The sequence below is a fragment of the Rasamsonia byssochlamydoides genome, assembly GCF_041956645.1.
Source record: "Rasamsonia byssochlamydoides strain NRRL 3658 unplaced genomic scaffold VTN77scaffold_8, whole genome shotgun sequence".
Lineage (NCBI taxonomy): Eukaryota > Fungi > Ascomycota > Eurotiomycetes > Eurotiales > Trichocomaceae > Rasamsonia > Rasamsonia byssochlamydoides.
In genome coordinates, this window is record NW_027192391.1 from 506,964 (window position 1) to 517,409 (window position 10,446).

Here is a 10,446-nt window from a genome sequence, read left to right on the forward strand (position 1 = left end):
ATTAACTTTTGCTCAGCGGCAGCCAATGAAGTAGTTGATTCGAGTGTGGCGGCAACAGCGCGCCAAGCGGCGATCGTTCAGTATCGTATCGCAATCGCTATGCGGCGCGTTGCTGCAGTCGCCGGATCACGTCTCCATCTCAACACTGCTGGCGCTCTGGAGATCACCCAAGGATTGGCAACATGTCCCTAGGTAAGCTACTTGATTTTTGAAACGTGGTTTTGCTTGCGGTCCTTTTTGCACCTTTTCACGCGCTATCATCCTATCGCGAAAGCTGCTTCAAGCTTAAGCGGTCAGCCATTGGCCTCAGTTAAGAATATTGCTAACGTAGTTCTGTAGACGAAGAACTCCTAGAGACCGTCGCACGAGATGGCTCGATGGACTAGTACGTTGAAAACCAGTCCATTGTTCTCGCCAGGCAATTTTCGAGATGCTCACACCGATGCAGTGACAAGTGGCCTGGGATGTTGGAGCCGTTAATTGAACGGCTGGATCAGGTACATTATTGAAAGTAGGATGATGCGATCATTTCGTTGCTAATAACTCAACTAGATAGTTCGCAATGATTTTCCCACACCGAAGATACCCCCAGAACTCGCTCCCTCCTTCGCTCGACAGCAACCTTCAGTCTCCTGTTCGTATCCGTTACAAGACTCCAGCTCCTTTCAGAGCAGCAACAAGGAGAACGCTCCTCCGTCAGATCAACAACTATATTCCCGTCCGTCAGAACCCCTAGAACCGTCCAGCGAACGTGTACCAGATTCTCAGCCAGATACCTCGGATGACGCGCTCCCACCTCCACTACTAGCACTCTTGTCATCGATCAAGTCTACTTTGAGATCGTACTTTGCATCGAAACCACCGCACACGATCCAGCGGCTGGCAGAACTGATTCTCCATCCTACTCGTCAATATCGTACACTCCCCGCTTACTTAAGAGCTGTTGATCGAGTAGTTTCTGTTTCTAGTACCGCAGACATCTTCCCTCTCCCGAGAGTCGGGCCGGGCGACATGCCCAATGGGATTGCCAATGGCACAAGTACCGGCTTTATGGTTACAGATGACTCTCTGGGCAGCGACGAATCCTTAGGAGGAGCGCTATTAACTCCAATACCGTGGTTGACTAACACGGGTCTTGAGGGTAATGGTGAGGATTCTGCGGAAGGTAAGCGGACTATCGATTTGAATCTGCGCGCGGTGTGCTGACTGATGCCGACATAATAGGAGCCGTGACTCAAGGCGAGCTTATCCGACAAGAGCAGGAAGCAGGCATAGTCATGACTCCGACCGTTACAGCCACAGAGGGCGAAACGGGGGAGTCGCATGCGTCTCCGCCACCAGACGAAATCCCTCATGCGCGCGGTCCACCAGTGGTGGGTGTGGAGGACATGGGGCTGCAGGACGGGAGGGGCGTCGAGATGACGCTTTCAACCCCGAATGTCGCGCCGGGTAGCGACAAGTCTGAATATCCATCTGAGCAATCGACAGGAGGAGATGCTGGTGTGGACGGAGACATTGTTCTGAACGATGTTACGGGCAAGGAAAGTGATCAAGAGGCTTCAGAGGAGATCGCCAAAGATGGCACAGAGTCAAAAGAACAACAGCAAGAGGAGCAACAGCCGCCATCGGAAACAACAGACACCACCCCTGCAGATTGATTAATTAATTAACTAACGTTTTAAAACTAATCTAATCTGACGGGTTGATGACAAATGACGAGGATTTAATTAATGGCTAGAAAGAAAAGAAAAACACGCGACGCGCGTTCCATTCACAAAAATCAAAATTTCCTCTCCTCGCCCTGCCACTCTGAAAGATTTCTTTTAGCAGGGACTATCTCTCTATCCATCTCTCTCTTTCTTGCTTTCTATATACCTACTACACACGTGTTAACTATGATGAAGTTAAGTAGGTAGGTAGGTAGGAGCATGTCTTCTTACCTACCTACCTAAGTATGTACCTAAGGAAGGAAGAGAAAAAAAAAACTATAGACAGGTATGCTTATGCATAAAACAAGGTTGGCACATCAAGTAAGGGGAACCGGGGAGGGGACTTTCCAAGATTTATTAGGACAATTTGCTCTAGCGCGCTTTTTGAGAGGTTGTGAAATTGTATCAATTACGAGGATGGACTTCCTCCACTCTTCTCCTTTGCTCTGTTGGTTGTAGGGTTCGAGTTGCAGTTTCTCTTTCAGATGAATGGATAGAGACCTGTAAAGCATATTTATTTGTATAGAAAGACACCATCTGCATGTCAAAGTCGTAGGTATATCCTCAGTGAAATTCAAAAATATGACTAGCTTAGAATGCACCAGAACGGGGGGAAAATAGAATAGAATAAAATAAATAAAAAAAAATTAAAAAATATCGCTGAAATCGTGGGTATCTTGTGGATAGAACTTTTTCGGGCATGACATCATAACGAAAAATATCGTGATGTGATGGATATTAGACCTCCTTCGAGAGCGACGAAGATTGGAGGGACCCCTGGCGCTTTTTCTCTTTTTTCGCCCAGCGTACTGTGACAACAGACAAGTGGTGTTAGCTTCTTTCTCGATGAATGTCATACAACGTTTCCAACTTAGACCAATCACTCAAAGCTCGAAACCAGTAATTAGGGATGCGGGGGACACACTTACAACCGCAAGCGTTGCACAGAGTTTTCGGTCCACTAGGACCCTTTCTCCATTCTGGAGATGCCAAGGTCCCGCAGTCTGTGCAGACGTACTCCTCTGACGTTTTGAGCTTCTTCTTCTTCTTGTCGTTCTCACCTGGGCTCGTTTCGAGCAGGTGCATATCTGCATCGTCTTGGATTAGACCGGCGTTCGCATCGCCAGTGCTAAGGCCCTGCGATCTCTCCCCTTCACCGTAACGCAAACCCGTCATCATCTCTATTCCGTCGATAATAGATGACGTGTCGCTTCGAGTCATGGTATCCAAACTGCTGTCAGGTAAAGAAGTAAGGAATGGCTCTTGACCTGAACTGGATACCCTGGGTTTCGCTGGCGGCAACATCATTCCCTTGTCAGCAGAGAACGTAGGTGCCCAGTCAAATCCTTCTCTTTCGTCGCCGGGGCTTATATTACCGTCGTTATCCGACCGACGCAGCCACTGTTGTTGGGGCCGTAATTCTTCCTCTTCTTCCTTCTTCAAATCTGCGATTCTCCGCGTCAGTCGCATATTCTCCACCTTCTGCTCCAGGAACGAGTCAAGGAGCTGGCAGCTTTTGGTAGGATAAGGCCGGCATATAAGGAAAAAGCCATTGCATGGTTTTCCTTCTTTCCCGGTCCCAGGAGTTACCTTCTCACGGGCGATGTGAGGGTGCCCGGAAGCCTCCAATATCACAAATGAATCATCGCTCTTTTTAAAGCGGTAGTGAAACCGCAAGCGGTGGCCAGTGGCTATGGATTCGTGGAATTCTCGAATAAAGGTCGTCTTATCATCTTCGTGGATGAAGTGCGATAGGAATCTTCCGTTAAGCTGAGAAGGGTCGTATTCAGCTACCGACCTGGTAGAGGGAGATGCGTAGAGAATCCTCCCGTCCGCGCTTAGGACTAGAATCATATCTCTTATTTCCTGCAGTATGCGCTGAGTCCAATTACGCCTTCCGGCACTGGTGCCGCTTTGTTGTAGCCCGGAAACATCATCTTTGTCAGATTTCTGAGTGAATGAAGACGACAGCAGCTCTGAGACATCCACGTCGTCCATGACCATGTCTAGGTCGAGATTTCCAAGGTTCATGTCGAAGGAATCCATGATGTTATTCCCCCGTATGACCGTACTGCCCCCGCGCCCGTCAATAAGGGTTATTCCAGACACTTAGTCCTTGGTATAGATGTCAGTCACCCGAAAACAACAGAGCAATGGTGACGACAATGAGAAGCCTACATATGCGATGATGACTTTGAAGGTCATAATAACTCTCCATAACCAACTTCCGGACATCTGAGAGGGCGCCCAAATCGCGTTCTGCGCATAGGGCGGAGCCAACCTTACGCCAGACCGTATACTAATCAAACCAGGGTATAGTAATATCCAACCTGATTGCTGATGCTCCGCCGGACTTTTGAGAAATTGACAGTTGGCGGTGGGACTCGAGGTTGATTAGGTACCTAGGTAGTAATCCCCCGCGGATGGTATCTCTCCCACTTGACCCTTTTTGGCCTCGTCCGCTGCCACTTTACTGCCGCCCAAATCCTGAACACGGAGTGGTAGCAGATCTGAGAGAGCTGCACTTGCGAACGATAGAGACCATCCTGGAACACTGGTAGAGAGCCTTGTAAGGCGAAACACAATAGATCAATTAAAATGCAGTAATATTCATTAGCACAATGTGCGATGAGTCTTACGTATACCTTTTTCTTGGCAGGGACCACTCCAGCCCTGCTGGGCGTAAGGTTTCTGTACAACTACTTTTACTCTGTTCTATTCTTGCTTGGCTTTTGACTCTTATCTATAATCCCAATAGTTTGTTTTTAATGAGTTACTATATCAATTGAGACAGGAAGAAATATTGTTGTGTGAATATGTCAGCTTACATCTAATCTACCGCAAATGTTTCCGAAACTCTACTCCAGTTGAGCCAAGACCTTCATACAGGAGAAACTGACGACGTGCCAAGAAGAGTACGTACCCATCACCTATTCCGGAATGATCTCCGGGTGATGCAGGGGACGGAAAATATTCGGTTTCACGATGTTGTTTGAGCTTGGTAAAATGAGGGTTCAAGTGGAAGATTTTCCACGATTGAGGGGTTCGGTGGGTAGGAGTATGCGTTGCGTGTAAGGTTATATTGTCAACAGGCCATTACCCTCTCCCAAGGTTGTCGAAATTTTTACTTTGAATACACGGTATGATTGATGTTTTTGCGGATTTTGTGTAAGCAAATGAAATGATATTGACGTTCCATACGGCATGAGCAGTCGGCTATCAGTCGGTCTTCTATTGCCGTAGATATGCCAAGAAGACCAGTTGCCTCCGCTGTTTCGAACAGGGGGTTTATCTAGCTAATCTCAGCCTTACTCCGCAAGCTTGTCGTAAGCTTCGCCGATCAATCTCGCAATCGATCCGCAGCGCTGATTCTTATTTCCAATCACATCTACCATATTGATCGGTTCCTAATTGTTTCCCTAAACAACTCGGCGGCTCTGATGTTGTTATTTGTTTCCTTACCCCGGTCGCTGAGAATTATTCGTATTTTCATTTGTCAACAGGACCAGAGGCCAAGGTTCTCTTCGCGCATCAATATGGGCATGTACGTTCTCTTGCCTTATCTTATTTCTTGGGACGTACGTATACACGTCAGGGCTATGTGGATAGAGAAAGGCCAGTCTCCTGGCTTCAGGGAGAGATAATGTTATAAAGATTGAGAGATCCATGAGCAGGCAATTCTCTCATCCATCTCCATCAAGCGTCCTTCTTTTCTCTACCAAAATCCACTCTAGCATCCCTACAACTATAACAATGGTTCAGCTGACCTCCGCTCTACTCACCGGCCTGGTTGGCCTCGCCGGCATTGCTTTTGCCCATCCCGGACACGATGTCAAGGCTGAAGCCGCTGAGCGTGCTGCTTTCTTGAAGCGTGCTCCTATCGAATCTCGTAGTCTCGCCCACTGCGCCGCCAAGCTCAAGGCCCGTGGCCATGAAGACGCGAGCATCGCTCGTCGCGAGCGTACAGTGCAGGAGATCCGTCGCAGAAATGGCATCCAGGCGAGATCTTTCCTGAAGGCTCGTGATCTGGCCAGTGTCACCAACACCAGCCACCTGTCGACCTTGGAGGGCGTCACCCCTGAGACTGACCCTTCCATTCTTTTCGCCTCCAATGGCACTTGTATCCTTGCACCGGATGTCACTCAGGGTCCTTACTGTTCGTTTTGAAAAGCTGAGTATCCTATTGGCGGTGCTGACATGAGAATAGATGTTACCGGCGAGTTGATTCGCAACAACATCGTCGAGGACCAAGAGGGTGTTCCTCTCTACATGGACATCCAGCTCATCGACACCAACACTTGCGAGCCTGTTCCTGATGTCTTCATGGATCTCTGGCACTGCAATGCTACCGTGAGTTTCCGACTTCTCCTAGCAATCTCGCTCCTAAAGGCTCACTTTTTCACTTCCTCTCAGGGTGTCTACTCCGGCATCGTCGCCAACGGAAACGGCAATTCCGCTGATTCCAGCAATCTCAACACCACTTTCCTCCGTGGTCTCCAAAAGACCGACAGCGATGGTGTTGTGCAGTTCCAGTCCATCTTCCCCGGTCACTATACCAGCCGTGCCACCCACATCCACGGTAAGCCACCGCGGTTTATTTATAATGCTTCTCATGAGCATAAAGAGGAACCCAATACATGGCTAACCGCGAAGTCAGTCTTGACACACCCCATCAACGAAACCATCGTCCAGGAAAACAACACCATCTCCGGCCTTTACATCTCCCACTCCTCCCACGTCGGCCAGCTCTTCTTCGACCAGGATCTCATCTCCAAGGTTGAAGCAACCTCTCCCTACACCAGCAACACTCAAGAGCTCACCGAGAACACTGACGACTCCATCCTCGCCGAGGAGGCCGACACCATTGACCCCATGATGGAGTATGTTTTCCTTGGTGACGACATCTCCGATGGTATCTTTGCTTGGGCTTCTGTGGGCATCGACACTACCGAAGACAACAGCGTCACTCCTGCCGCATACTACACTGAAGATGGTGGTGTTGAGAACGAGAGCAGCGGAATGGGTGGCGGATCCGGTCCCAGCGGTGCTCCCCCCAGTGGAACTGCTGTGCCCAGCGGTGGTATGTGAACCTAATTATGGGTAGTTGGTAAGATGTGAAGCTGACTGTTGACTCTTGGGTGGGTTTAGCCTTCTAAATCTGCGGCATCTAGGTAACTCTTCATCCTCTTTGACTGCTGCCTTTGAATCTTGCATTCGGGACAGGGCAACAAATGCCTGTATAGGAGAAACCTACGGTTACAGTCTGTGATATTTTGCCTTTAAATTTATATTCCATTCATTTGAAATATAGATTTGAGAAAGGCATTGGCCGTCTTTACACACATCCTATCATGCGTCACTCGTAATTTCTTTGCCCCTGTAATACTTGGCCTTGTTTTACCTTTTTAATTACTGATGATCTATTCACCCCGTAATGTTGTACAAAGACCCGTACAGATCGTATTCAGGATCAACGAAATGGAGCGCAGACGGATTGATGATGATAGTTATCATCAGAGCGAGGACACCCTTGGTTAAGATTGCAGTGATCCCAATGACGAGCCGAAATTGAGTTTTGGTGGACTAGAAAAGCCTCATTTTACGTGGTTGCCATTGGGCTGAAAGTATGGGTATACAGGTGGAAGTATGCTTACAGTGCTACGAGATGAGGATTTCCAACCAGTTGTAGGATTGCGTGCGGCAGGAAGTATGTACATCAACTTTGCTATAGTCATTATCTGCAACAACAGCTAACCAGGCGAAAAGTTTCAAGGGGAAAAAGCTTACGGATAGAGGCAATGATGTACTACTTGCAAGAGAATCCCTACCCTTTTATATAGGCATTAATTACCAAATTTGTTGGCGGTGGAGAGAAAAGGAAGAATCATGTTTCATAACGTACCACAAACATACCGATTGTCAAAGGTCTGACATGTCCATTGTTTCCAGGATTATTTTTGAGCAATCTGGTATGCACATGACTTCTTGCTTTCCTTGTTTTCAGGCTGCATAAAAAGCGGTGTATTCGCAATCATTCGGTCCAAAGAATCCAGATAAGCATACAGATCTTCGTTGTCCGCGGTTTCTCCATACTGCATACCGAATGTTATTTTTGGCGTTCTTTTGAAACCTCTTTTATCAGTTAATCGATTCGGGAATCTTCAAGATCAATTACAAAGATTAGAAAGTAGAATACTGGCATTAATATCAAAATAGAGAGAAAACGAAAACGAATAAAGGAAAAAGTATTAATGCTTGATGCCTATAATGCATCGTATATCGTTAAGCTGAGGATAGATTGTCCTTTTGAGAGACTTCTGCTCTGTTCCATTCAATTTTAAGGTTGCAAAAGCGAACCTTTAGGGTGCGGGGGTGGGGACCAATCACGTTAAAACTCTGGATTTCAGACAGCCCTAGGGATGTTAGCACGGGCTGTTACAGTTTGCGTCCCCACCAGCTCATGATCGGTTCCATATATTCCTCTTTGGAATAACTCATAGATACCGTGCCCTCGGGTGATCGATGGAGGGGAAGGCAAAATTGTCGTGCAACAAGGATTAGCTCCAGACTCATAAAAGCTGACAACCTCCGAATAGACCCGGCGAGTCTGGGTTGGCTACGTTTGACCAAGTCATATGTCAACTCTTATAGCAAACATGATATAAGCCAGCACCTTGGATTTCTCAGTGAGGGTGAGGAGGATACGTCGGATTTGAGGGTACAAGTACAAGACACCGACGCCGATATTAGGGCAACGATATCATATTATGATGGAAAGTCAAATAACGGAACTAGTTTGACTGTGTTTCAAATCATCCCTAACTTTCAGTTGCACCCATAAAGGTTCCCGATGCCATGAAAAATATTTCCTAGCCGTTGAAAGCCAGTCGTATGAGCGTGGTGCGAGAGTGAGGTCGAAATTCCACACGAGTTTAGCGACAATTGTACGCATCTCAGCATAAGCAAGGCTGGTGTATCAAGTGTTAGTTTCCTCGTAGCTTCTGTGGATCACTTGAGAACTCACTTCATCCCAATGCAATTCCTTGGACCTATACTAAATGGTGTGACAATCTGTCGGTCATCATTCGCAAAACGAGGGTCACCAAGCCACCTCTCGGGGATAAAACATTCCGGAAGGTAGAAGCGAGACGGTGATTGGTATGAAGCCCATGGGCTTACATGAACACGTGTCTAGGGAAAAGCATGTAAATGTCAGACATCTGAATTTGTGGTCAAGGAAACAAATAAAATAGCAAGAGTACTGTTGGTGAATAATTACCCCTTCTGGAACCCATTGCCCTGCAACCATGGCCCCTCCCTGGGGAACTCTCCGCGGTAATCCTGCAGAGGCTGGAGGAAAGAGCCTTAAGCCTTCGTCCAGCACAGCAAGTTCATATTTAAGTGAATTGACACTGATAAGATTGATGTCTTCATCTCTCTCAAAAGTCGATCTTACTTCTGCTGTGAGTTTGTCCAACACATGTGGATTTTTGCAAAGGTGATATGTTAAGCCTGTGAGAAGGGATGCTGTCGTTTCGCTTCCGGCTACAACAAAGGTCATGGCATTCACTTCCAATTCAGGGACACTGAATGCCTTTCCTTCTTTGCTTTCGCCAATCAAGGGGCTCATGAAGTCCCTGCGAGTCGCCTCAGACGCTAGACGGCGTGCAACTTTCTCTTTAGTGTATCGAAACATCTGGGCCCTCTCCTTTTTCAGTGTAGGGGGGATGAGTGCTCGCATGATATACTGCAAGATAGGAAATCGCTGGGCAGAGCCCGTAAGAACACTCCATATATTATTCTTCGTCATGGTGTAAACCCATGGGTGATAGTCCCCACTGTCAACACTTCCAAACGGTTCGCCAAAGGCTAGATCACCAATTATATCAAAAGTGATGAGGTTGAACCATTTGCTGAGGTCCTGCGGGCCTTGGTGAACTCTTTCATGAAGTCGTTGTATGAAAAGATCGATATATTTCATAATTGATGGCGCCTGCTCTCTGATCGCTTTTTCAGAAAATGATGTGTTCAACAATTTCCGGATCCTCGCATGTTCAGCATTGTCTGGTGTGGTCACTATAGAGTGGAACCCCTGCATGGGGAAGTAGAAGTCGGGCGATTTTGGAAATGGACCCGTCCCTCCTCCGAAAGCATAAATATCTTTCTGTGCTTCTCTTCCGATATAGACCAACTCATCGGGAGCGATACGGACGACATCTCCGTATTTCTCATGTAATTCCTTGATCTTGTAAATTAGTCGTCCATGCGTAAAATGCCATAGAGATGGAACCGGAGATGCTGCGTAAAGCTTCGGTCCGGGGTATTTGCGGAGAGGATGCAAGTAGATATTGTAAATTGCCAGGCTAACAGCATAAAGAACAGCCTATCACAGCAATTAGAACAAACTAGAAACACTTTTAAGTGCTGGGGAGCTCACAGAGATTATTACTATAGCTATAATCGCCGAAGGCGTAGAGCAGTGGTTCAAAAAGGACATGATTTGCTGAGATAATGGTTTTGGGAGGCTGGAGAACGAGTTTTGATTCTTCAAGATACAGGCAAACAGAAAGTAAACTATGCATCCCTGGAGCTGCTCTTCACACATAAATAGTGTGTATCAACTACCGAAGGACTTGCAAATTAATTACATGGTCCCTATAGAAGAGTGCAAGCTGAGCCGATAGATGAAACAGACGAAGTAGATGCTAGGCAACAACTAGCATTATCTAGTTAGTAT

The 10,446-nt window shown here is 47.1% G+C and overlaps 4 protein-coding genes across 4 annotated transcripts; 2 read left to right on the forward strand and 2 right to left on the reverse strand.

Moving 5' to 3' along the window:
• Positions 1 to 182: 182 nt before the first annotated feature.
• VTN77DRAFT_9001 (uncharacterized protein) lies at positions 183 to 1,658 on the forward strand (the record flags this gene model as incomplete). The annotated part of the gene is made up of 5 exons (XM_069425562.1): positions 183 to 192; positions 340 to 385; positions 449 to 497; positions 553 to 1,165; positions 1,225 to 1,658. The coding sequence occupies 5 exons, from the start codon at positions 183 to 185 to the stop codon at positions 1,656 to 1,658; spliced, it is 1,152 nt and encodes a 383-aa protein (XP_069280878.1).
• A 789-nt stretch (positions 1,659 to 2,447) lies between these two features.
• VTN77DRAFT_9002 (uncharacterized protein) lies at positions 2,448 to 3,755 on the reverse strand (the record flags this gene model as incomplete). The annotated part of the gene is made up of 2 exons (XM_069425563.1): positions 2,448 to 2,518; positions 2,639 to 3,755. 2 exons carry the CDS (start codon positions 3,753 to 3,755, stop codon positions 2,448 to 2,450), a joined length of 1,188 nt encoding a protein of 395 aa, XP_069280879.1.
• A 1,707-nt stretch (positions 3,756 to 5,462) lies between these two features.
• On the forward strand, positions 5,463 to 6,865 carry VTN77DRAFT_9003 (uncharacterized protein; the record flags this gene model as incomplete). Its single annotated transcript, XM_069425564.1, has 5 exons — positions 5,463 to 5,865; positions 5,917 to 6,059; positions 6,123 to 6,288; positions 6,367 to 6,789; positions 6,858 to 6,865. The coding sequence occupies 5 exons, from the start codon at positions 5,463 to 5,465 to the stop codon at positions 6,863 to 6,865; spliced, it is 1,143 nt and encodes a 380-aa protein (XP_069280880.1).
• Positions 6,866 to 8,487: 1,622 nt separating this feature from the next.
• On the reverse strand, positions 8,488 to 10,206 carry VTN77DRAFT_9004 (uncharacterized protein; the record flags this gene model as incomplete). Its single annotated transcript, XM_069425565.1, has 4 exons — positions 8,488 to 8,677; positions 8,734 to 8,900; positions 8,989 to 10,092; positions 10,147 to 10,206. The coding sequence occupies 4 exons, from the start codon at positions 10,204 to 10,206 to the stop codon at positions 8,488 to 8,490; spliced, it is 1,521 nt and encodes a 506-aa protein (XP_069280881.1).
• Positions 10,207 to 10,446: the final 240 nt, after the last annotated feature.